Source organism: Entelurus aequoreus, linkage group LG05 (genome assembly GCF_033978785.1).
Source record: "Entelurus aequoreus isolate RoL-2023_Sb linkage group LG05, RoL_Eaeq_v1.1, whole genome shotgun sequence".
Lineage (NCBI taxonomy): Eukaryota > Metazoa > Chordata > Actinopteri > Syngnathiformes > Syngnathidae > Entelurus > Entelurus aequoreus.
This window is the reverse complement of record NC_084735.1, coordinates 72871981-72898352: the sequence shown is the minus strand read 5'-3', so window position 1 is coordinate 72898352 and position 26372 is coordinate 72871981. Positions and strand designations below refer to the sequence as shown.

Below are 26372 nucleotides of genomic sequence, written 5' to 3'. Positions count from 1 at the left end.
AGCTAGCGTAACAAACACGCAGGTGTTTTTATGCAGGATTAATTTGTGGCATATTAAATATAAGCCTGGTTGTGTTGTGGCTAATAGAGTATATATATGTCTTGTGTTTATTTACTGTTGTAGTCATTCCCAGCTGAATATCAGGTCACCCCCGGCTCTCACAGCATCTTCCCTATCTGAATAGCTTCAACTCCCCACTAGTCCTTCACTTGCACTTTACTCATCCACAAATCTTTCATCCTCGCTCAAATTAATGGGGAAATTGTCGCTTTCTCGGTCCGAATCTCTCTCACTTCATGCGGCCATCATTGTAAACAATAGGGAACTTTGCGTATATGTTCAACTGACTACGTCACGCTACTTCCGGTAGGGGCAAGCCTTTTTTTTTATCAGATACCAAAAGTTGCAATCCTTATCGTCGTTGTTCTATACTAAATCCTTTCAGCAAAAATATGGCAATATCGCGAAATGATCAAGTATGACACATAGAATAGATCTGCTATCCCCGTTTAAATAAAAAAAATTCATTTCAGTAGGCCTTTAATTGCTTGTTTGTATCCATAATTATTACATACATAATTCCCTTACAAGAAATAACAGGAATATATGAAACTTCACCTGTAGTGTACAGTATTTATTACACAGTCACACTTGTTGATTGTTGTATGCTAAAAAGTTACTGAATCGTTTTAAACTCACTGAATTGTTTCGGATCGTATCACTTTAAATAATGAATCAGCATAGATAGATAGATAGTACTTTATTGATTCCTTCAGGAGAGTTCCCTCAGGAAAATTAAAACATGACGAACGATCAAAAAATTGAAAAATCCCTAACTTGAACAAGCATATTGCTACAATAAAAAACATTTCAAAAAGTAAGATCCACATTGCAATACCATCAGCAAATGAGCAAAGAGGAGAGAAAAGAGCAGACAGAGGGGGGGAAGGAAGGGGAGGGGTAGGACTAAACAAGGCGCCATTGCTGCTACCAAGGATGTGTGCGGCTGTGCCTTGATGCTTTTAATTGCTGTCGTCGTGACGTTAATAAACCAAAATAATGTATATATATACAAGTCTAAACATATTCCAGCTCATAAACTCACAATAAAACCTGCTTTTATTTGGCGAAATTTTGCGGCCGTATTTGACGTTGCTACATTCCTGCAGTGTTTCCTGATAAACTGGTACTCTTGACACAATAAGATACAATAAGCGTAAAAAAAAAAATACACACGGCCAAAAAATAACTTATTACCCTCATTTTGCTAAAATCTTCATTAGCATGGGACCAACAATCACGTATAAATTGTGACTTTTGTGTGCAGTATGTCAACTGTGGTGTCTGCCTGTAATGTATTTGTAATCACTGTATGTATCACTCATTGTGTATTATTCTAACTGATCTTTTTTTGATACATGTTAAGTAAGTGAATAAGTGTACTTGTGTACTTATTTACCCATACTTCTCCACGATTACTCAGATATGGTAACACTGGCGCGCAAAAGAGAATATGGAGTGATTTTTGGTCCAGAACATATTTTGCTATATTTGTTAGTGACATTTTTTCTTGCCACTTTATTTTTAATGAGATTTACAGTACATTTTATCATCTATTATTACACCTCAAATTGGCTATCGTTTACTCTTTTAATGTCCGTATATTTGTATTTGTGTTTGACTTTCTTTACTGAATAGCATTATTTTAGTTTTACTGAGATTCAAAGATGGTTTGACAAAAACAGACTATCTCTTACATTTATAATTTTTTTCTGTTATTATTTGTATTAGCTTCTGTGTGTTCTCTCCTGAACAAAACGCAAAACGTTGTGTCGTGTGTTTTACATCGCACAAAACACTGTAATCGGTGGCTCTCTAGTGTTAATGATGAACCTTCACTTCCCATTCTTGTCTTCTTTCGATGTAAAACGCTGTCCTCAACAGTACCGTATTTTCCAGACTATAAAACACACTTAAAATCTTTTTTTTTTCTCAGAACTTGACTGTGCGCCTTATAACCCAGTGCGTTAATGTACGGGATGATTCTGGTTTTGCTTACCGACCTCGAAGCAAATTTTATTTGGTACATGGTGTAATGATAAGTGTGACCAGTAGATGGCAGTCAAACATAAGAGATACGTGTAGACTGCACCATGATGGCAATATGACTCAAGTAAACAACACCAACATTTTATATGTTCCATTGAAAATACAGAACATTACACACGGTGCTCAAAAATCCATCAAAATGTTTTAGGCCGACTTTGGTAAGCTATGTAACCGCACCGCTTGATGTGCTTCAACATACGAGTATTATTAAGGTGTGTGTATAAGGTAATACATATTATCTGGCGTTTTGTTTCGCAATATTATGCAAAACCAACGTTTCTTACCTTCTGGGATCTGCTGATCTTTATTTGGTATCTGCATATGTCCTGAAAAATTGTGCGCATCCGCCTTTGTAGTCCGTGGTGACGACATAGTCGATAAGCTTCTTCATTTTCTCCATCTTCTTGTTATGGGACATTCATCCTCCGCTGTTGCCATTTCTAATATAAAGTAGTGTAAAGTTCTTACTTATATCTGTCAGTAAACTCGCCATGAAAGCGCTAAAACATACCGGTATAGTGAGTTTACATTATTCACCCAAGGAACTTTAGTTATTTGAGTTCCGGTCGGACGGTTTTTCACGGATGTTGTTGTTTCCGGATGAGGAGATGCAGCTCCGTTATTGATTTAAGTAAAGTCTGAATGTCTTTAAAACAGTTAGCGCCATCTTTTGACACTTCTTCCACTCCCGTCCTTGCACGCTACACCGCTACAACAAAGATGACGGGGAGAAGACGCTGTCGAAGGTGAGCCACGTAAATAAGAAGCATCCAGAAGCGACTGTCAGAAAGCGGCTTGAAGATGATCTGTAAAACATAATTTATGCAACATTTTGACCAAAGAACCACCATTACATGTTATGTAGACCACAAGGAAGTGTTTTACATTTAAAAAAAAATAATAATATGACTCCTTTAATGCGCCCTATAATCCGGTGCGTCTTATAAATGAAAAAAGATTTTAAAAAATAGACCATTTGTCCGCAGTGCGCCTTATAATCCGGTGCGCCCTACGGTCTGGAAAATACGGTACATTTTTACCCGTCGAAAAACTATTGCGGAAGCGCCGCAAACATATAACATTACCTCAAAGTTGGTAGTAGTCATAGTCACGTGAGTGCCTTTTGATCGATCATTGAAGAGATCGCCTGAAAATGTTACCATAAAAGTCAGCTCTCATCACAATTAAAAAGTGGTGGTACGAAGCCTGCTTTTTCAATTAATTGAATATGAGCAAACACAAAATGAATGAATAAAGTGCCAGAAAACTGAGGGTTCCTGGTTCAATCCCCACCTTCTACCAACCTAGTCATGCCCGCTGTGTCCTTGAGCAAGACACTTCACCCTTGCTCCTGATTGGTCGTGGTTAGGGCCTTGCATGGCAGCTCCCGCCATCAGTGTGTGTAATGTGTGTGTGAATGGGTGAAAGTGGAAATAGTGTCAAAGCGCTTTGAATACCTTGAAGGTAGAAAAGCGCTATGCAAGTACAACCCATTTACCGTTTACACATTTTTTCCTACACAGACAAGGTTAGCACACACAGACACATTTGGCTCCATCTAATAGTCTGAAAAGTTCGCAAAAAGAGGGTTTGGTGAATCGAAGTCCCACCGTATTAGGTTTTTCAAAAACGACATAACGTTGGGGGGGTTTTCACTGCTACAGTCTGCGTGCATTGGGCCACATGGGGCATTGACCCTCCAAATCCAGCAAATTGACCTCCAGTATTGTTCGTGTTTGGAGTGCAGTTTTCTGATCGGGTTATCAGAATTACACACAACTAATGTCCATAAAACTTGGTATAGAATTGTTACCGGCGGTGACCTACCAGATCCAGCATATGGGGAGGCGTGTGTGTCTTTTTACATTGCTTTACCGCCACCTACAGGATCGGAGTGGAGCAGCATGTCAGGATTGATCAATGGAAATGAGTCAGCAGGACATATTTTCCATTGACAGACAGACAAAATCCGGCATATTTGAATGCATTCCAATCCCTAAAACCTGCCTGCCTTTGTCAGGACAGCATTGAATTTCAAAATGAGAATTCGAATTCAGACGCGGTGTTTTTTTTTTGCGGTTTTGTTTGACCGGGCTGCATCCCAAGTGCCAACCTGTCAGCGTGCGCCAGATAGTGGACTGGAATGCAGGAACATGGCCTGCGTGCTGACAGCCCATCACTCGCCTTGTGATTTGTTCAAAGACCCCTGTGGATTCCATTGCTTTTTAAAGGCACAGCAGCCCGGCGTTGAATATGTCCATATTTACGAAGGTGCAGTTTCAAGATGTCTGTCTGCACGGCGACACTCCAGTTGAAGGAGTCTTTAAGACCCAAAAAAGGTCATGGGGATCTTGTTGGTATTCTGCAGTCTACTTTTTTTTATGGGCGGGTCTGAACACTTGATGGCACAGCAGGCACTCGAGCTTGAAATGATGTGGCTTCCCGTGCCTCCCGTGCCACACAGCGCGCCCGCAGGACGCCATAAATCCTACTGTGTAAATAAAGATCCGCCTCGCTCCACCACATCTCGCTCCCTCTGCGTCCCGGAGTCTCGTGTAAACAATGTCCGGTCTCTGCTCGCTCTTCTGAGCTTTTAATCTCTCGTCGCTCTTTTTCCATTTGTTCTACACCACGTATTAGGGACACTAAAGATGGACGCTGAGCTATGAGCTTGGGGGGGTCAACGGTTGCAGGTCTACCGAGCTAGTTATTAGCTTTATTCAAATGTAAACACTACAAATAAATGACCCATATTATAATAAATTGAGAAAAATAATATAACATTTATAAGTAATTAGAGATGTCCGATAATATCGGCCTGCTGATATTATCGGCCGATAAATGCTTTAAAATGTAATATCGGAAACTATCGGTATCGTTTTTTTTATTATCGGTATTGTTTTTTTGTTTTGTTTTTTTGGTTGTTTTTTTATTAAATCAACATAAGAAAACACAACATACACTAACAATTAGTGCACCAACCCAAAAAACCTCCCTCCCCCATTTACACTCATTCACACAAAAGGGTTGTTTCTTTCTGTTATTAATATTCTGGTTCCTACATTATATATCAATATATATCAATACAGTCTGCAAGGGATACAGTCCGTAAGCACACATGATTGTGCGTGCTGCTGGTCCACTAATATTACTAACCTTTAACAGTTAATTTGACTCATTTTCATTCATTACTAGTTTTTATGTAACTGTTTTTATATTTTTTTACTTTCTTTTTTATTCAAGAAAATGTTTTTAATTTATCTATTTTATTTTATTTTATTTTATTTTTTTAAACAGGACCTTATCTTCACCATACCTGGTTGTCCAAATTAGGCATAATAATGAGTTAATTCCACGACTGTATATATCGGTATCGGTTGATATCGGTATCGGTAATTAAGAGTTGGACAATATCGGAATATCGGATATCGGCAAAAAAGCCATTATCGGACATCCCTATAAGTAATACATGAAATGTACATCGTGGGATGTTTACAGGTGTTCGAACCGACAAGAATAAAATATAGAGAAATGCAAAATAAAAATAATATGATTTTTAAATTAAAATAAATAATGAAAAATGTAACTAATGAAGTTTGATTGTTATTAGATTAAATTACAAATTAAGAATTTATTTTTGACCCTGGTTCTGACTTCTGATTCTGGTTATAATAATATTTTTTTTAAATAATAATAGGTTAGGTTTAGTGATAACTGAGAACCCATCATTCATTCACACATTGTTGGAGGGGCAGCCTTAATGCACATGTTTACCAGGGGCCCCCACTCAATCAGGGGCCCCTGATTTTGGTGTTAGTGGCTGTCAACCACAGACAGCTCAGCTTCGAGTAGTGATTGTGTACTCTCTCTCTCTCTCTCTCCGCTGCGTTGTTGTTTTCCTACTGTTCCGAGCGGGTTGAGAACCAAGGTCGCAGGTGTGAGAGGCCAGCGTGCTGACTACTGAGCTAAAAATACAGGCAACCTTGCAAATCACCTCGAGATTAGCTGGCTTCTGTTACACTCTCACAGACGTGCATGTGCCCGTCGCCAAGGAGATGTATTCAAGAATTAATTTTTTTTTTTTAAATGGATGACATTTTTAATAAAGTACTATAAATTAAAATAATAAATATTAAATTATAACGTTTATAAATATTACATAACATATTTACATTTTGGAATGTTTACAGGTTTTCAAGAATAGAAGAAGAATACAAAACAAGAAAATATGTATGTTTTAAATAAAATATAATTGCAAATTAAACTGATAAGGTAAATTAATATTACATTTAATTATGAAACAGAAACATAATTGTGACCGTGGTTTTGGCATGGATTCTAACTATTAGCTTTAGGCCATATCAGATTTTTTTTTTGATTTTTTGATTTTTTTTTTACATGTACTATTATTACCTCTGCCAAGGAATATATTGGTGTTGTGTGTATATACTGTATATATATATATATATATATATATATATATATATATATATATATATATATATATATATATATATATATATATATATATATATATATATATATATATATATATATATATATATATATACGTATATATATATGTATATATATATATATATATATAAATATATATATATTGTGTGAAATAGTGTATATATACAATATATGTGTTACCATCCTTATGAGGAGGGCATATATCCACTAATTGTATCAATACAATTTTGCAAGAACAATCTTTTTTTTCCACAAATTACACTGAAATTACCTATGCTTTCCAAATTAAATAATAATAATAATAATAATAATAATAATAATAATAATATTAATGAGACAAATACATCAAATGAAAATAAGAAATATAGATGATTCATATAAAATATATATAAAAATAATGATAAATATTATGACATTTTAATAATAAATATTACAGTATTGTAAATTCCAAAAATATGTTTTATTTCCTTATACTGTTTATAAATACTAGATTATATATTTATATTGTGAGCTATTGACAAGTTTTAAAACCCACAAAAATAAATGATAAAAGAATAATTAAAATGAGAAAATATAGTTTTATAAAGGAAAAATCATTACAAATTACACTAAAAGTCAATTCATGACTAAATTTAATTATGATTTAAAGGAAGACCGATGAAAAAGGGTGTCAGAAGAGGGATCCTTTGTTTGCCCAATATGTTTTAATTAAAACCTATATATATATATATATATATATATATATATATATATATATATATATATATATATATATATATATATATATATATATATATATATATATATATATATATATATATATATATATATATATATATATATCATTACAAATTCAAAGGTACTCTTTGCAAGTTCCTCACAGTAACATTTTTCAAAGCATAAAATATAACAAGAACACCACCGCTATCTTATGTTAACATTAGTGGTTTAACAGAACACATTTGTTTGACAATTGTCTATATTTTTCTAAATTACAAAGTTTATATAATAAAAAAATTTACCGGCCGGATAAAATGATTGGTGTTTAGGGCGGTCACTCACCTGGTCTCGTCAACACGTACGCGCATGGAGCGCTTGCAGAGAAGCAAGGAACAATTTGCAGTCATGTTGTTATGATGGAATATACATTCAATGACAGCTAACAGTAGCTATCCAAATTGCTATTATTAGTTAACAACACCTAAAGCTAATGCGCTTGCATGTGTTATGTACGTACGTAATTACGTCATCACGTAGGAGAAGCCGTGAGAGGGCGGGATATATACTGTGTAAAACAGGGGTGCCCACAGTTTTTCTGCAGGCGAGCTACTTTTCAATTGACCAAGTGGAGGGGATCTACCTCATTCATATATATAATTTATATTTATTTATTTATGAAAGAGATGTTTTTGTTAACAAGTTAAAGGTGTTTAATGACAATACAAGCATGTTTAACACATATAGATTCCTTTCTTTCATGAGGACAAGAATATAAGTTGGTGTATTACCTGATTCTGATGACTTGCATTGATGGGAATCAGACTAGTGATGATAACTTCCGCATTTTCAAATGGAGGAGAAAAAAGTCTTCCTTTCTGTCCAATACCACATGAAAGTGGTTGGTTTTTGGCATCTTGTTTGTCCAGCTTCCATACACGTTTTTATACACTTCACAAGAAATACTTTGGCGTCAAACTCCGTAGCTTGCTAGCTTGTGCACCCAGCTTTCTGAGACTCTTATTTTGTTAGCGCAGGCAGGATGAAGCAGCGCTTTTATTGTTAAGATAGGAACTGTGCAGTCGGTCTTTAGAGTTTTGATGGCAGGTACGGCGCGAGAGTCTGTTGAAATAAAAAGAGTTTCTCGCCTTCTTGTCGGTCGTTTTTTCTTAATAATGAGCTTGCAGCAGCCAGCGTCAGCTCAGAAGACCCTCGGGTGCCGTGTATGTCAATCGAGTGACGAAAGTGACGTTTTTGTGAAAGTTGATGATCTCTAATTTTTAGGTCTATTTTTTTAATGCCTGGCTGGCGATCGACTGACACACCGTCCGCCATCGACCGGTAGCTCGCGATTAGCGTAATGGGCTTCTGAGATAAACCAGTGACAAATGGTGTCAGAAGTGGGATCATTATGTGCCTGGCTAATGAAATAATGAAAGACATGAAAGAGGTGGTTTTCTATTCCACATTCGGACCGCTGCAGTCCTTCCCAACATATCAATCCGGCATGCGTGGCCTCTATTTAAGGTATCCTAATTCCTCAATCCATTACACCTGACGATGAATCATGTCTGCAACTGCGAGTCACCTGATAGCGCCTCGTCCCTCCACAACCTTCTTATACTGCCACGTATTGTTTTTCGTATATCTTCGACGCAGTGTTCTCGTGTTCCAGACAATCATCGCTAATTACCCCGCGGGAGGCGGACCCCCTTCCTCCATCTGTATCGTGCGGCTGTCACTTTTAATTTAATAACAAGCAGAAGGAAAGATATCGCAGTGAATTGAAAGTGTGCCCGTGCGATACTCTCGCACTCGTAATGCAGTTACAATGAAACACGGGCCGGCGTAGTCCGGCGACAGAATTTTAATAGAGCTATTACAATTGAATCTGCACTGCAGATGAAATAGCCGTCGTCTCCACGGCAACAATTAACAGTGTTACTTATCAACTGTCTCATTCTGGAGATTTAATAAAGCTGCGGGGGTGGGCTTGGTGGTGGAAATTATTGGAGCCAAACAACATCATTAAAGGGAAAGTGGCTGACACACAGCTTAGTGGCGACGATACACAAGCAGAATACAAAAAGACTAAAACTGATTTCTTATCATAATTGAATTCAAATTAATTTTTGTCATTTAAAAGCTCATTATATTACCCTATTTCCAATAAAAGTGCACTTCAATGTGTCTTTGGTCATCGATGTTGTTAGCTATTCGCTCATTGATGTGTCAGTCAAAGTGGTGTCTCTCTTTAGGTGACCGAATGATTTTCAGGAATTCAGGCCTCTGATTGGTTGAAATAACGCAAGTCCCGCCCTCATACACGGAAGTGTCCGTCATTTGAAGATTGAGTGCTTGAAATGATCAAGAAATGTGTGGCGTTTCTTGGGTTCGAAGTTGTATCAGTCGTCAAGCTCGAGGGGATGTTTTGCCGAAGTGAAGGAGTCGACTCACAGAGAAGGAATTCAACGTTTTTGAACAGCGACTGGGTGAGTTCATGAAGTTTAACGACGCTGACAAATTAGCCCAAATCGGTGCTCCTCGGACGCATGCGCAGAGGCAACATCAGGTAACTAAATAAACAGTAATAGATATTTATTCTTGCACATGATTGTTGCCTATCTCCTATTATTTAGCACAATATGCATAAAGCGAACAGAAAGGTCAAGTCAATACCATTTTAGTGAAGGCATTGGCCACTAATTTAGAATCTTGGTGTGCATCAGTGGTTTCCATCATTAGATGATCTCTCTGCCTTGAACCCCTCCTTGTTATTACCACCTTCTGCAGACACTTCTCCTCTCATAAATAACACCTTTTGCAGGTGAGCCAGTGAAAACAGCAATGTTCATAATATGCAAATGGGAGATATTTACAAATAATTTGCATCACCGGTCAGGTAAAAAATGGTAGGCATTAGAAAACCACAGCTTTAATCTCATAATTAGTTTTTAATTTTCTATTAAGATTTTATGTGCCATTTGACTCTAATGTGCTTAATTTAATTAAATATTACGATCACTGTGTCGCCAAAAAACAAATCATTAAAAAAAAACATACACATCTGTCATAAGGTTAGTGTTATCTAAGTAATTACATTAATTCAAGCATTTTCTACCATTCCACTAGGGCCGGGCGATATGGACGAAAAAGTATATTTCGATATATTTTTACTTAAACTCGATATTCGATATACACTATATTGCCAAAAGTATTTGGCCACCCATCCAAATGATCAGAATCAGGTGTCCTAATCAATAAATGTAAATAAATAAATACATCACTTGGCCCGGCCACAGGTGTATAAATCAAGCACTTAGGCTTAGTGACTGTTTCGACAAACATTTGAAAGAATGGGCCGTTCTCAGGAGCTCAGTGATTCCCACTGTGGAACTGTCATAGGATGCCACCTGTGCAACAAATCCAGTCGTGAAATTTCTGATGGAAGAGTCTGGGTTTGAAGTTTGCCAGGAGAAATTTGTGCCGAGTGTGAAATTTGGTGGAGGAGGAATTACGGTGTGGGGATGTTTTTCAGTAATTGGGCTTGGCCCTTTAGTTCCAGTGAAAGGAACTTTGAATGCTCCAGGATACCAAAACATTTTGGACAATTCCATGCTCCCAACCTTGTAGGAACAGTTTGGCGCGGGCCCCTTCCTCTTCCAACATGACTGTGCACCAGTGCACAAAGGAAGGTCCATAAATACATGGTTGACAGGGTCTGGTGTGGATGAACTTGACTGGCCTGTACAGAGTCCTGATCTGAACCCGATAGAACACCTTTGGGATGAATTAGAATTGAGACTGAGAGCCAGGCCTTCTCGACCAACATCAGTGTGTGACCTCACCAATGCGCTTTTGGAAGAATGGTGGAAAATTCGTATAAACACACTCCGCAACCTTGTGGACAGCCTTCCCAGAAGAGTTGAAGCTGTAATAACTGCAAAATGTAAACTGACATCATATTGAACCCTATGGGTTAGGAATGGGATGCCACTTCCAGTTCATATGTGAGCCCCAAGGCAGGTGGCCAAATACTTTTGGCAATATAGTGTATATCTCTCGATATATTTTTCGGTGAAAGTAAACATATATAGATACATATAAAGGGAGGCAGTACATCTAAGAAGGACAGCTCCACACTGGAGAAACTGATCAGGTGGGCCGGCTCTACGATCGGAATAAAACTGGACTCACTGGTGACGGTGGCAGAGAAGAGGACTGTGGAAAAACTAGTGAGCATCATGGATGATGCCAGTCACCCTCTGCATACCGTTATCAGTAGCCAGAGGAGCCTGTTCAGTGCTAGACTGCTTCATCCCAAGTGCAGGACTAATAGACTCAAAAACTCCTTTGTCCCACACGCCATCAGACTGTACAACTCCTCTCTGGGGGCGAGGGTGGGTACTACGATGACAGGGGATGCAAAACAATAACATATACCCCCATTATTTATTATTTACTTTTTACTTTTTAGATTCGATCTCAATTCTGTACACTGCTGCTGTAATTTTTATTTTCCTGAGGGAACTCTCCTGAAGGAATCAATTAAGATCTATCTATCTATCTATCTATCTATCTATCTATCTATCTATCTATCTATCTATCTATCTATCTATCTATCTATCTATCTATCTATCTATCCATCTATCCATCTATCCATCTATCCATCTATCCATCCATCCATCCATCCATCCATCCATCCATCCATCTATATTCAAAATTGAAGTGATTGACAACTGTACTGTAAACATTTTGATTGACAACTGTACCGTAAACATTTTTATTAGCCCAGTTAGTCAAGATGGGTATTAACAGCGCAGAAAAGAAACTGTTAAAGTAGTACAGAATTACATAACATAAATAAAATAGAAAAATATTATTTCTACGTAAAATAAATAACATAGCTGTGCAAATAATACAAAATGTATCAAACTCCGATAAAAAAAATAAATTTGCAGGCAGGCACTTTGTGATTTCCCTTCCTGGTTTATGACTCATCATAGTTAACAACCAACCAATCATGGATGTTCTTATACGTACAAGCCCATGGAGGAGGAGTGGCGGAGAACAAGGAACAAAATAAAATTAGCAGCGTTTGGTCATTTTAACGTGAAATAAATTATATCGATATTACGATATGTTCTTAATTCATATCTTGTTTAAAAATATATCGATATATCTTACAAACTCGATATATCGCCCAGCCCTACATTCCACACTACAAAATAATACAATTATGTACTATGATTTGTACTGATATCAAATTAATATTTCTACCAAGACTCAAGGCTCTAACATCTGTATCATATTGGAAGTGAAATAGTTGTTTTGGGACACCCGTACTAAGATCCTCTATATGACCGGACTACTCTGCCGATTTTAGGAATGTATAAACACGAGTCATAGATCCTTTATGCAACAGGAGGGTTCGGTTGTTCTAAGGATCCTACTGCAAAAATGACGATGATGTCGATGTTTACACTGCAGGCCAAAAAGATTTGAATCAGATTATTTTTAAATATGATTTTTTTAGCTGACTGTTGACATTGCAAGTAAAATGTGATTTTTATCAGACTCCGTGTAAACGCGCAAAGGCCCCAATCTGGCTCCAATCTGGCCTCGCCGTCACTTGCATGCGCACTTCGATAAAGGGAAAACAAAGGAAGTTGACTGGGAGGAAGTCGCGACGACTACAAAATAAATAAAAGTCGCAACACCTTAAAATTTGTGTTTTTTTACGTGAAAAGTACTTAAAACTAATATAATGCATGAATGAATGTATATAGTGTAATCTGTTTGGAAGGTTTCTAATTTTTAAAGGCTGTTAAGTAGATGAGTGTCGATCTACAGTACATGAGCTTTATTTTTCAACTTGCACGTAAGCAAATGCTCCAAAGCGTCAAATCCGGTTCTTCAACAATCGCTATTTCTTCGGACTAAAAATATATATTCTTATATATTACATATAGCATATTTTTTGCGCACTATTAACAAGTGATGCACCGAAAATTCGGTCGTCTTAAATAGACTTTGCTCACCGAAACCGGATGTTGTGATGAAGTATCCACTTCCACTTGCGACTGCGTCTTTCCCCGCGTAAACGAGTGACGTAACGCGCCTAAAGCTGACGAAAAAGTCACATACAGGTCGCATTCAGGTCGCATTGCGTTTAGACTGAAGTCACATTTGAAAATATCAGATTCTAATTAGATTCAGGACTACCTCCAGATGTGGCCTAAATCTGATGCCAAAAGATCAGATTTGAATCACTTTGGAGTGTGTAGACTGGCATAAAAAAATCCAATCTGTGTCGCCTGAGGGCAAAAAAATTAGATTTGGTGTGCAGTGTAAACAGGGCCAAAGACACGAGTTACAACATGACTTTTAAGTTCACTTTCTGAAAGAATGAAAGGTGTTGGGGGGGGATTATGAATCTCAGTAATACAAAATAAACAATGGCAACGAGAATGCTATTGTTCTTTTTTTTTTTTAAATCTTTGAATATGAAACAAACTAGTTGCTTCCAGAGCAAATAATGAACAAAAATGAATTCATACATTCTGGCTTGGAAGCAGTGTTTATGCTGTGTACTTACAGATCATCATGTTTGTATTTATTATTCAGTTGTCTTACGTCACTGTCCCGTCCACCATGGTCAGTGATCAGGGCGAGGGAGAGCAGAAGTAACAGGTTGTTTTCCCTTCGAACGCTCACTTATCTCTGTCCTCCCTCTGTGTATAAGTCTCATTCTTTCCCCTTCTGATTTCTGTGGATATTACTCGTTCTTCCGTGTCACTCGCTTCTCTCTCGTCTGTCTCTGCATTTAGAGTCGCCATGTTTTCTGCCTGAAAGGACAGATTTGATTGGCTGAGCAGTATCATGTGGGTCGGTTTAACTCTGAAGCATTTGGTCAGTGTATTTCCTGATCCATAAAGTACCGTAAACTCTATAAAAGCATATAGAAAACACTGTGTCAAAACTTCAAATACTTCAATAATTCATCGACCATAGGTCCAGGTTTGTATGGGACGACATCTGGCTCCTGATTTGGACCGCGGTACACCAGTTAGTGATCCCTGAAGGCTTTTGAGGCTACTGTAATTTCAGTTGAACTCCAAACACGGCGCCTGTGGTTAGATCACAGACGAGAAGGGCATTACTTTTTCATAACTTGTGGTGCGTTCAATTTGTACTTGGACTCAATCAATCAATCAATCAATCATCAATCAAAGTTTATTTTTATAGCCCTTAATCACAAGTGTCTCAAAGGGCTGCACAAGCCACAACGTCATCCTCGGCTCAGATCCCTGGAAAGTTTCTAGTCGGAATTTCAACTTGAAGGCCCTTCGAGGTTAGATTTCCTACTCAGAAAGTCGGAACATTACCACCACCCCTAAGATGTCTTCAAAGATGGCTGCTCAGAATGTAAACAATAATATAATCTTCTACAATACCCCTCATTAGCACTCGTGATCAGTTTTTGTCGCAGTAAATCAGCCATGTACGATGGATGGATGAACGTTTATATATGGTAACGTTACTGTAGTGTAAACTAGGGCTGAGCCATATATTGTATATCGAGTTTGTAAGATATATCGATATATTTTTAAACAAGATATGAATTAAGAAAATATCGTAATATCAATATCATTTATTTCACGTTAAAATGACCAAACACTGTTGTGTTCCTTGATTCTCCCTCTCAACACTCCTGGGCTACTAAACCCCTCCCCTTCCTCCTTCCAAGACGTGCTTGCACGTATCAGAACATCCATGATTGGTTGGTTGTTTTCTATGATGAGTCACGATTGGTTGAGATAAAGGCAAAACATTAGGGACAGGCCAATCAGAGGCAAGATAGGGCGGGGTCATCGAACCAGGAAGGGAAATCACAACAGACATCCCAAAGGACGACGAGAGATTCAAGCGGGCTATTTATATATTAAAAAAACTAGTGGAAGATGGCAGAAGGATTTTCTTCGTTAGATTTTTCTTTTAGCGAAGTAGACGACGTCCAGGAAACCCACAATGCGTCTACTTGGCCACATTTGGGCAAATATATGCGTCTGGATAAAACATTCATTTGAGTTGTTTACCATGTAAGTCCAAATCAAAACTGTTCTCGAGTTGCAAAGCCAGGCATATTTCGCACGAGAAAATGCTGCCAAAAATGTATGCCGAAGTGAGGAAGACAATTGAGTAAAGTCACTTACTTGGCGCTGACCAGAACCGTACGTGTGTGACAGTCCATTACATCGTCGACTGGGATTTAAAAAGTGCCTGCCTGCAAATGTATCTTTTATCTGAGTTTGATACATTTTGTATTATTTGCACAGCTATGGTATTTATTTTACGTAGAAATAATATTTATAAATAGTTGATTTATATAGGCTAGTAATCAACTATTTATAAATACACATTAGTAGGCTAAATGAACCTCTTTAACATAGAAATAATATTTTTCTGTTTTATTTATGTTATGTAATTCTGTGCTACTTAAACAGTTTCTTTTCTGTGCTGTTAATACCCATCTTGACTAACTGGGTTAATAAAAGTGCCACTTGACTGTTTACAGTACAGTTGTCAGTCAGTTCAATTTCAGTGAATCTCGCTGAAAAATCTTTATATGAATTGTTGCGTCAGACCAGTCTTCCTCTCAGGGAATAAAGTCACTGGTCAATCCCAAATTCTTTCGGATGACATATATGTTGAGTAAGAAGGACCATCAAGACAGAATAGGAATATGATCAAGGTTCACTAAAGCTTTAGGAGACCAGTCTTAATAGCGGCATCGAAAAGCGGTCTAAAAATCAAACGGAAAGAGACAGCTTATTTAGTACGAAAACAGCCCCCCTCCCGCACCAGAAAGGAATACAGCCTTATTGTTCTAAACAGATAAGGTAAAAAGGGAGTACATCATACTCCCAATACACATTCCAACGCCTTCAAGGTAAAGCACAAGAGTTTACTTGCGGACATAAGATACAAGCACAAAGTGTACACATGGGAAAATATTAGCTGCTTTAAACATGACTATGAATAAAGAAAGAACTCTTAAAAATATATGCATTTTTCACAGTATAATTTCACCGGAAAATATATCGAGGTATATATCGAATATCGAGTTTAAGTAAAAATATATCGAGATATACTTTTTCGTCCATATCGCCCAGCCCTAGTGTAAACTAATTTTGTTTCATAGCAATAGCATTTCGGCTTCATCCGCCGTGTTTAAAGGCCTACTGAAAGCCACTACTACCGACCACGCAGTCTGATAGTTTATATATCAATGATGAAATCTTAACATTGCAACACATGCCAATACGGCCGGGTTAACTTATAAAGTGCAATTTTAAATTCCCCGCTAAACTTCCGGTTGAAAACGTCTATGTATGATGACGTATGCGCGTGACGTCAATGGTTGAACCGGAAGTATTGGTACACCATTGTATCCAATACAAAAAGCTCGGTTTTCATCGCAAAATTCCACAGTATTCTGGACATCTGTGTTGGTGAATCTTTTGCAATTTGTTTAATGAACAATGAAGACTGCAAAGAAGAAAGCTTTAGGTGGGATCGGTGTATTAGCGGCTGGCTACAGCAACACAACCAGGAGGACTTTGACTTGGATAGCAGACGTGCTATCCGACGCTAGCCGCCAACCGCATCTATGATCGGGTGAAGTCCTTCATCGCTCCGTCGATCGCTGGAACGCAGGTGAGCACGGGTGTTGATGAGCAGATGAGGGCTGGCTGGCGTAGGTGGATAGCTAATGTTTTTAGCATAGCTCTGTGAGGTCCCGTTGCTAAGTTAGCTTCAATGGCGTCGTTAGCAACAGCATTGTTAAGCTTTGCCAGGCTGTAAAGCATTAACCGTGTAGTTACATGTCCATGGTTTAATAGTATTGTTGATTTTCTGTCTATCCTTCCAGTCAGGGGTTTATTTCTTTTGTTTCTATCTGCAGTTAAGCCCGACGCTATCACGTTAGCTCCGTAGCTAAAGTGCTTCGCCAATGTATTGTCGTGGAGATAAAAGTCACTGTGAATGTCTATTTCGCGTTCTCGACTCTCATTTTCAAGAGGATATAGTATCCGAGGTGGTTTAAAATACAAATCCGTGATCCACAATAGAAAAAGGAGAGAGTGTAGAATCCAATGAGCCAGCTTGTACCTAAGTTACTGTCAGAGCAAAAAAAGATGTGTCCTGCACTGCACTCTAGTCCTTCACTCTCATGTTCCTCATCCACGAATCTTTCATCCTGGCTCAAATTAATGGGGTAATCGTCACTTTCTCGGTCCCAATCGCTCTCACTGCTGGTGTAAACAATGGAGAAATGTGAGGAGCCTTTCAACCTGTGACGTCACGCTACTTCCGGTACAGGCAAGGCTTTTTTTATCAGCGACCAAAAGTTGCAAACTTTATCGTCGATGTTCTCTACTAAATCCTTTCAGCAAAAATATGGCAGTATCGCGAAATGATCAAGTATGACACATAGAATGGACCTGCTATCCCCGTTTAAATTAAAAAAAAAAATTTCAGTAGGCCTTTAAAAAAAGTGCATATTTTCCCATAAGTTGTTTATATTCAGAGAAAGCAAGCACAAGAACGGCTTTCGTGGATGTGGCCATCTTGATTCCCCACCTCGTAAGTGGAACGCTCATAGCTCGGCTGTGACGTCATTCCCAGCTCCGGCTTCCAACTTCCGAGGTAAATGGAACACACCATTATTGTGACAAAGCACATTTACCCCTTTAGCCTGCGTGGCGGGAAGCCTTTTCATCATCATACTTCTCCTTCTCACTCGGGCGATGCGAGCTAGCTTTTAAATGCGTCTTCGTAACCCGCGACAGATCCCCGCTGTGGTTTTCGTGTGTCCTGAGGTCAGCAGTTAATCGTATTACTTGTGCGGCTTGTCTCTGCCATTGTACTTTATTCTTTCTTTTTAGAAATATATTTGGCTTCGGAAGCACACAGTAAAACCATAAGGCGGCATCTGTGACGCACACACGCACACAGTTATAAATCAAGCTTGCAAAATCTCATGGGTGCACATATGCTTTTATACACACTGATGGCTTTGGTGGAGATTGACTGCATGCTGTAAAATGATCTTGTAAAAAGAGTGTTGGGCCTTCTGCTTCAACTCTGGAGGGTTCATTAACTGACACACACACAAACACAAGAGACATAAAGTGACCCCTGCGAGGAATTCATTCATTTTTATGCCTCCTCCTCACTGCATGACTGTTTATTTGTTTTTCCAAACCATTAGGTCAGCAGCTTTTCAGGACTCTTATCTACTTTTTTTTTGTTTTTTTTTGTTTCCTGTCCGGATATCTCCCAGCTTTACTGTGTAGTGAGTGTGTGTCGCCACGCTGCTAAAAATGGCATTTAAAAGACATTAAAGCATCGCTATCGCAAGCTGTGCCTGCGACTTGGCAGGGAAGTGTTTCGAACTGGCCTTTAAATCCACAAAGCTGTCATTAGTTATGTTGTTTTTGCTACTTCTTTTTTGTGGTATAACTTTGTCTAACTGGCGGCTCACAAGTTCAGTTCAAAACTTTAGAAATTATTGTCCAAGTGTATGGTGCCAAAAAAAAAAATTAAAGTATGCTCTAAGACACACAGGCCATTTTGTTGTTCATTTTACAGTGGCCTATATACCAGGGCAATTATTTTAAGTCGGGGGGCCAAATTTAGAGAATAAAATGTGTCTGGGGGCCGGTATATCTATTTTTAGGAACACTAATACAAAAACTCACAATAATGTCTGATTGAATGCTAAAAAAGTTATGACAGACTTTTACATTTTTTTACTGAATGAGACACCCAGAATGTACAAACCCCGTTTCTATATGAGTTGGGAAATTGTGTTAGATGTAAATATAAACGGAATACAAATCCTTTTCAACCCATATTCAATTGAATGCACTACAAGGACAAGATATTTGATGTTCAAACTCATAAACTTTATTTTTTTGCAAATAATAATTAACTTAAAATTTCATGGCTGCAACACGTGCCAAAGTACTTGGGAAAGGGCATGTTCACTACTGTGTTACATGGCCTTTCCTTTTAACAACACTCAGTAAACGTTTGGGAACTGAGGAGACACATTTTTTAAGCTTCTCAGGTGGAATTCTTTCCCATTCTTGCTTGATGTATAGCTCAAGTTGTTCAACAGTCCGGGGTCTCCGTTGTGGTATTTTAGGCTTCATAATGCGCCACACATTTTCAATGGGAGACAGGTCTGGACTACAGGCAGGCCAGTCTAGTACCCGCACTCTTTTACTATGAAGCCACGTTGATGTAACACGTGGCTTGGCATTGTCTTGTTGAAATAAGCAGGGGCGTCCATGGTAACGTTGCTTGGATGGCAACATATGTTGCTCCAAAACCTGTATGTACCTTTCAGCATTAATGGCGCCTTCACAGATGTGTAAGTTACCCATGTCTTGGGCACTAATACACCCCCATACCATCACAGATGCTGGCTTTTCAACTTTGCGCCTATAACAATCCGGATGGTTATTTTCCTCTTTGGTCCGGAGGACACGACATCCACAGTTTCCAAAAACAATTTTAAATGTGGACTCACCAGACCACAGAACACTTTTCCACTTTGTATCAGTCCATCTTAGATGAGCTCAGGCCCAGCGAAGCCGACGGCGTTTTTGGGTGTTGTTGATAAACGGTTTTCGTCTTGCATAGGAGAGTTTTAACGTGCACTTACAGATGTAGCGACCAACTGTAGTTACTGACAGTTGGTTTCTGAAGTGTTCCTGAGCCAATGTGGTGATATCCTTTACACACTGATGTCGCTTGTTGATGCAGTACAGCCTGAGGGATCGAAGGTCACGGGCTTAGCTGCTTACGTGCAGTGATTTCTCCAGATTCTCTGAACCCTTTGATGATATTACGGACCGTAGATGGTGAAATCCGTAAATTCCTTGCAATAGCTGGTTGAGAAAGGTTTTTCTTAAACTGTTCAACAATTTGCTCACGCATTTGTTGACAAAGTGGTGACCCTCGCCCCATCCTTGTTTGTGAATGACTGAGCATTTCATGGAATCTACTTTTATACCCAATAATGGCACCCACCTGTTCCCAATTTGCCTGTTCACCTGTGGGATGTTCCAAATAAGTGTTTGATGAGCATTCCTCAACTTTATCAGTATTTATTGCCACCTTTCCCAACTTCTTTGTCACGTGTTGCTGGCATCAAATTCTAAAGTTAATGATCATTTGCAAAAAAAAAAAATGTTTATCAGTTTGAACATCAAATATGTTGTCTTTGTAGCATATTCAACTGAATATGGGTTGAAAATGATTTGCAAATCATTGTATTCCGTTTATATTTACATCTAACACAATTTCCCAACTCATATGGAAACGGGGTTTGTACATGAAAATAAAGAATTTGGGATTTACAATATTAACTATAAACGATAAAACACTGAATTTTGACAACATATGAATGTTACACACCCTCTCGATTGAAGTATTTTACAATCAAGCGAAACGCAACAAGAATGCAACAAACACAGCGAAATTTGAACGTGAAGGTTAAAAAACCCCCACCTATAATATGATACATCTGATATATCACTAAGCTTTAGAACTTTGTTGTAAAAATCTCCTTCCACGTCTGTCCTTGACATCCGCATTTTAGGCATATGGAAACTGTGTTTGTACTTGGTATAGTTAAAGACTTACGGTCATTTAAAAACATCACTGCACATCATAATGGCAGCTACAGTTTCCATCTTAAGATCTAAAAAAAAGTATTTGGGAATGTCCGGTGGGCCAGATTGAAAAGTTTAATGGGCCCCCGGGCCTTAATTTGCCCAGGTCTGCTATATACCATAGGTTTGTCCTAATACCAATAGTTACCGGTATCATTCAGTACGTGTCCATGCACTAAATTAGTCTGATTTCTCAAGTAGTTCAGCTCTAACCAAGCCTCCTACAACCTATGGAAATACATTCATCTCAATGTGTTCCATTTTTGAAAAGTCGTACTAACACACCTGGATTATGCGATTGGAAACCAGATATCTCGATTGGGTGTGTGCGGCCGCAGGGGACCGTTCATATCGCTACAACTCGGAAGCAGATACCATTTAATAAAAACAGCAACAATTGTAATGAAGGAGACTGTTTATTTGCGTCACAAATTAAAAGAACAGAACATTTTGAAGGGCATCGATGGTAGAAAAAAAGAAACACAAATTTATTTAAGACGGTAGCTTAGGAAATGTAAAATCCCGGCTAAATTCGGACTCCCGGACAAAATACGAATGAGATGAAAGACAATGAAGCTGCATTTGTACACTCCAAACTGATTATTTTTCCGCACAACTGGCAAGATAGTCCAGAACAATAGCAAACTTAATCAGCCCGGGTCACAAACGGTCTCTTCCTTTGGATTTAAAACTCCTTCCATCAATCCAAAGAGCCTTTTGAGTAAACTCTGAGACGTCCAAACGTTTTGTTTCAATGATTCTTTGTGCGAAAATTCCTTCGAAAAAACTATTACCCCTGTCTTTCTTTGCATCGGACCTGCATCCTTGGTAGTAGCGTCATGATCGCTGCGCAATCTAAGATCATTTTTTGTTTGCTGTTTAACATTAGCATAGCCATTACAGATGTAATATTTGTAATCTGTGCCAAAATTACAGCGGACATCAGTTAAAACAAGTTGCAAGGATCAGCAGATGGCTAGTGTGACATCATAGGTCAACCGGGAAAGGAATTTAGTTATCTGTGCTAAAATAAAATAATCACCCCGCTATTTGAGAAATCAGACTAATTTAGTGCATGGAAACGTAGTGACTGTAGTATCCATTATAGGGCTCTTGTACTTTGTTTCCTTGCAATCGATATTTTTATAGATCCACCCACTTGTTTACATTCAGGAGCGCTAGCTTGCTGTTAGTAATTACTTATTGTATCGATGTGCAGTAAAGCATGTTTAGCTATTAATCGCCCTGTAGCGATGATACCTGTAAGAAAAATAATTTATTTGGCATTGAGTTATAGGACGTGTTCCTTTGTTTGTTGCTGTCAAATTTGCGGGACTCACGATATAAAGATAATATAAAAGGTTATCGTCGGCCCAAATTTCAAACGTTTGTTTTGTATATCCTCGATATCAGGCAACCCAACTCTGAATATAAGATGACCTTATCAGTTTTGTTGTTGTGGCAAACCTTTGAGGGTTTAAACATACTCGAAAAGTCACCAAAGTTTGCTAGCAATGGTATTCTGGCAAAAAATAACATATTTTATGGGTCTCAAATAGGAGGATTGCACGATTTTGAGGAAAAACCTAAATGCAATTTTTCTCTACAAAATTGTGATTGGATTTGCGATTTTTATATTTTATACATAAAAATGCATAAAACTTTAAAAAATAACGGGTGAAGAAAGACATGTTACTTATAGACTGTCAATCAACATATTCTTGTCTCAAGGTGCCACGCATTAGAACAATATGCAATAATTTACTTTAAAAATATTAGACTTTACGAGCTTTTGTCTACATCATGCTCTTAAACTGAATAAATAACTGATAAAAACTACACTGTTCATAACGTAATGTAATCATAATATATGATAATAATGCAAGAAACATTTAAAAGGTTATCAACTTTTATTTCTCATTACTTTAGAATTGTTGACCATTGTAATGTAATTCAAAGGTAAATAACTGTTGCCTTAAATAAATAAACATCTCCACGATGTATTGTCGTGGAGATAAAAGTCACTGTGAATGTCCATTTCGCGTTCTCGACTCTCATTTTCAAGAGGATATAGTATCCGAAGTGGTTTAAAATACAAATCCGTGATCCACAATAGAAAAAGGAGAAAGTGTGGAATCCAATGAGCCCTTTTACCTAAGTTACGGTCAGAGCGAAAAAAGATACTTCCTGCACTGCACTCTAGTCCTTCACTCTCACGTTCCTCATCCACAAATCTTTCATCCTGGCTCAAATTAATGGGGTGATCGTCGCTTTCTCGGTCCGAATCGCTCTCGCTGCTGGTGTAAACAATGGGGAAATGTGAGGAGTCCTTCCTCCGGTGACATCACGCTACTTCCGGTACAGGCAAGGATTTTTTTATCAGCGACCAAAAGTTGCGAACTTTATCGTCAATGTTCTCTACTAAATCCTTTCACCAAAAATATGGCAATATCGTGAAATGATCAAGTATGACACATAGAATGGAACTGCTATACCCGTTTAAATAAAAAAAAATTATTTCAGTAGGCCTTTAAAGTGCATTTTTTTCCCCAGTTATAATAACGATGTCGAACGTTGTCTTTTTGTTTATTGCCATCACGTGGCCATGGCATTCTCGCTCGTTCGTCTGTGATGATGGGCTCATATTGCCACCCAATTTTGAAGCTAAAACATCACCACAGCGGGACGTTTGGCTTTGTAATGGCATTTGTTCCTCCTCACTTTTGTTACTTTGCAGAACTTCTCACTCGCGAGTCTCAAGTAGTGACGCTGTCTGCACGTGTTTCCTGTGTGTGTAAAGTTAGCGCTCACCGAAACAAAGATTCTGTATGACCGAAAAGAGGGCTCACTGCGTTCAGTTAGTTCTACTGTTAAATAAACACGTTCAGGTGCCGAGAGCACAGAGTGAGACCACTTTCTCCCTGTTTGAAGCGAGAGATGAACAAATGCGAGGCTCAACAATTCTGATCAGGGAACATGTCACTCAAATGCTGGTGACAGCAGAGAAAAAAAAACAACCTCAGCCTCTAGCGGTTACGTGATTGCATTTGTTAAAACCTTGACGTTGAGTATTCGTGCAGCCCTAGTCTCAAAATCCTTCTTGGTAATAGTTCTAAAGGATTACCACCTGGCACCAGCATGCCCCATTGGCACAAAATCAGGTAAAAACGCTCCTCATCAGGGCAGGACAGGCACATGTCAACTAATACAGTACTAATTCCCAGTACCTGGAAATTTAAACCGCTATTTAGCTGTACCGATTCTCTGTGCTTTTGTGTGTTTGTTTTAATACATCGTAATTGTTCAATATTTACTATTTATTTAACATTTACTACTGAGCTGCTAATAACAACTGTGCTGTCTAGTTATGTCTTGTTTTCTAATTACATTTCTGAGGCTTATTTGCAAGTATTGCATAGTAGACTTTGCATGCACTTTCTATAGACGTTAAATGGCAGTAGTGTATAGACCAGGGGTCGGCAACCTTTACCACTCAAAGAGCCATTTTGACCCGTTTCACAAATTAAAGAAAACAATGGGAGCCACAAAACTCTTTTGAAATTTAAAATGAAATAACACTGCATATAATTTTTTTTTTTGCTTTGTGCTATGTATTAACAAACTATTATGGGTTACATTTATGAAATCAATGAACGACTGCAGAGAAAATGAAATATAATTTCTGCATGCTACAAAACGTTTTTAAGTCCGAACAAGATGTCGGGTTGAAGGTTAAGTAAACTACTTAAAGGCCTACTGAAATTAGATTTTCTTATTTAAACGGGGATAGCAGATCCATTCTATGTGTCATACTTGATCATTTCACGATATTGCCATATTTTTGCTGAAAGGATTTAGTAGAGAACATCGACAATAAAGTTCGCAACTTTTGGTCGCTGATAAAAAAGCCTTGCCTGTACCGGAAGTAGCGTGACGTCACAGGTTGTGGAGCTCCTCACATCTGCACATTGTTTACAATCATGGCCACAAGCAGCGAGAGCGATTCGGACCGAGAAAGCGACGATTTCCCCATTAATTTGAGCGAGGATGAAAGATTCGTGGATGAGGAAAGTTTGAGTGAAGGACTAGAGGGCAGTGGAAGCGATTCAGATAGGGAAGATGCTGTGAGAGGCGGGTGGGACCTGGTATTCAGCTGGGAATGACTAAAACAGTAAATAAACACAAGACATATATATACTTTATTAGCCACAACACAACCAGGCTTATATTTAATATTCCACAAATTAATCCCGCATAACAAACACCTCCCCCCTCCCGTCCATATAACCCGCCAATACAAATCAAACACCCGCACAACACACTCAATCCCACAGACCAAAGTACCGTTCACCTCCCCAAAGTTCATACAGCACATATATTTCCCCAAAGTTACGTACGTGACATGCACATAGCGGCACGCACGTACGGGCAAGTGATCAAATGTTTGGAAGCCGCAGCTGCGTACTTACGGTAGCGCGTATCCAACTCAAAGTCCTCCTGGTAAGAGTCTCTGTTGTCCCAGTTCCCCACAGGCCAATGGTAAAGCTTGACTGTCATCGTTCGGGAATGTAAACAATGAAACACCGGCTACGACGTAGCCGCTACGCGTTTGTGTTGCTGCAGCCGGCCGCTAATACACCGCTTCCCACCTACAGCTTTCTTCTTTGCTATCTCCATTGTTCATTAAACAAATTGCAAAAGATTCACCAACACAGATGTCCAAAATACTGTGGAATTTTGCGATGAAAACAGATGACTTAATAGCTGGCCACAATGGTGTCCCAAAATTTCCGCTACAATCCGTGACGTCACGTGGAAACGTCATCATACCGTTTTCAGCAGGATATTTTGCGGGAAATTTAAAATTGCACTGTACTAATCTAACCCGGCCGTATTGGCATGTGTTGCAATGTTAAGATTTCATCATTGATATATAAGCTATCAGACTGCGTGGTCGGTAGTAGTGGGTTTCAGTAGGCCTTTAATGTCTATTTAAGTACGTCCTTCTTGTAGTAATGAAAAAACAAAACGCCAAACTTAAATTATCCACTGGCAGAGAACCAAAAATGCCGTCCTCTCTCTCTGTGCCGTCATCCTTTTACTGGCGCCGTGCAGTCAGCTGCCAACCTGAATAATAAAATGTCTATTTCACTGAACAATTAAAAAATGTGAATATATACAAAATTATAGGAAATTAAAATATTTATAATACTTGGTCAATGTGATTTGAACCGCAGTGCACAGCGTCTCCACATCAGGGCTGTATGACGTCACCTTTATCCTCACACAGGATTGTAAGATCTCATCTGTGAGGCGTGTGCG

General features: G+C 38.5%; 1 protein-coding gene across 3 annotated transcripts in view; it reads left to right on the top strand.

The window, feature by feature from the left end:
* Positions 1-26372, top strand: part of sgcd (sarcoglycan, delta (dystrophin-associated glycoprotein)) — a 523297-nt gene that overhangs the window by 104547 nt on the left and 392378 nt on the right. For 2 of the 3 annotated variants that reach the window (XM_062048869.1, XM_062048868.1), the window contains exon 1: positions 9613-9794. The exons of the other annotated variant lie outside the window; for it this stretch is intronic. In XM_062048869.1, the coding sequence (XP_061904853.1) occupies positions 9666-9794 (129 nt within the window). In that variant the 5' untranslated portion in view covers positions 9613-9665. Of the gene's footprint in view, positions 1-9612; positions 9795-26372 lie in introns of those variants that run through there. 3 annotated transcript variants of the gene reach the window in all.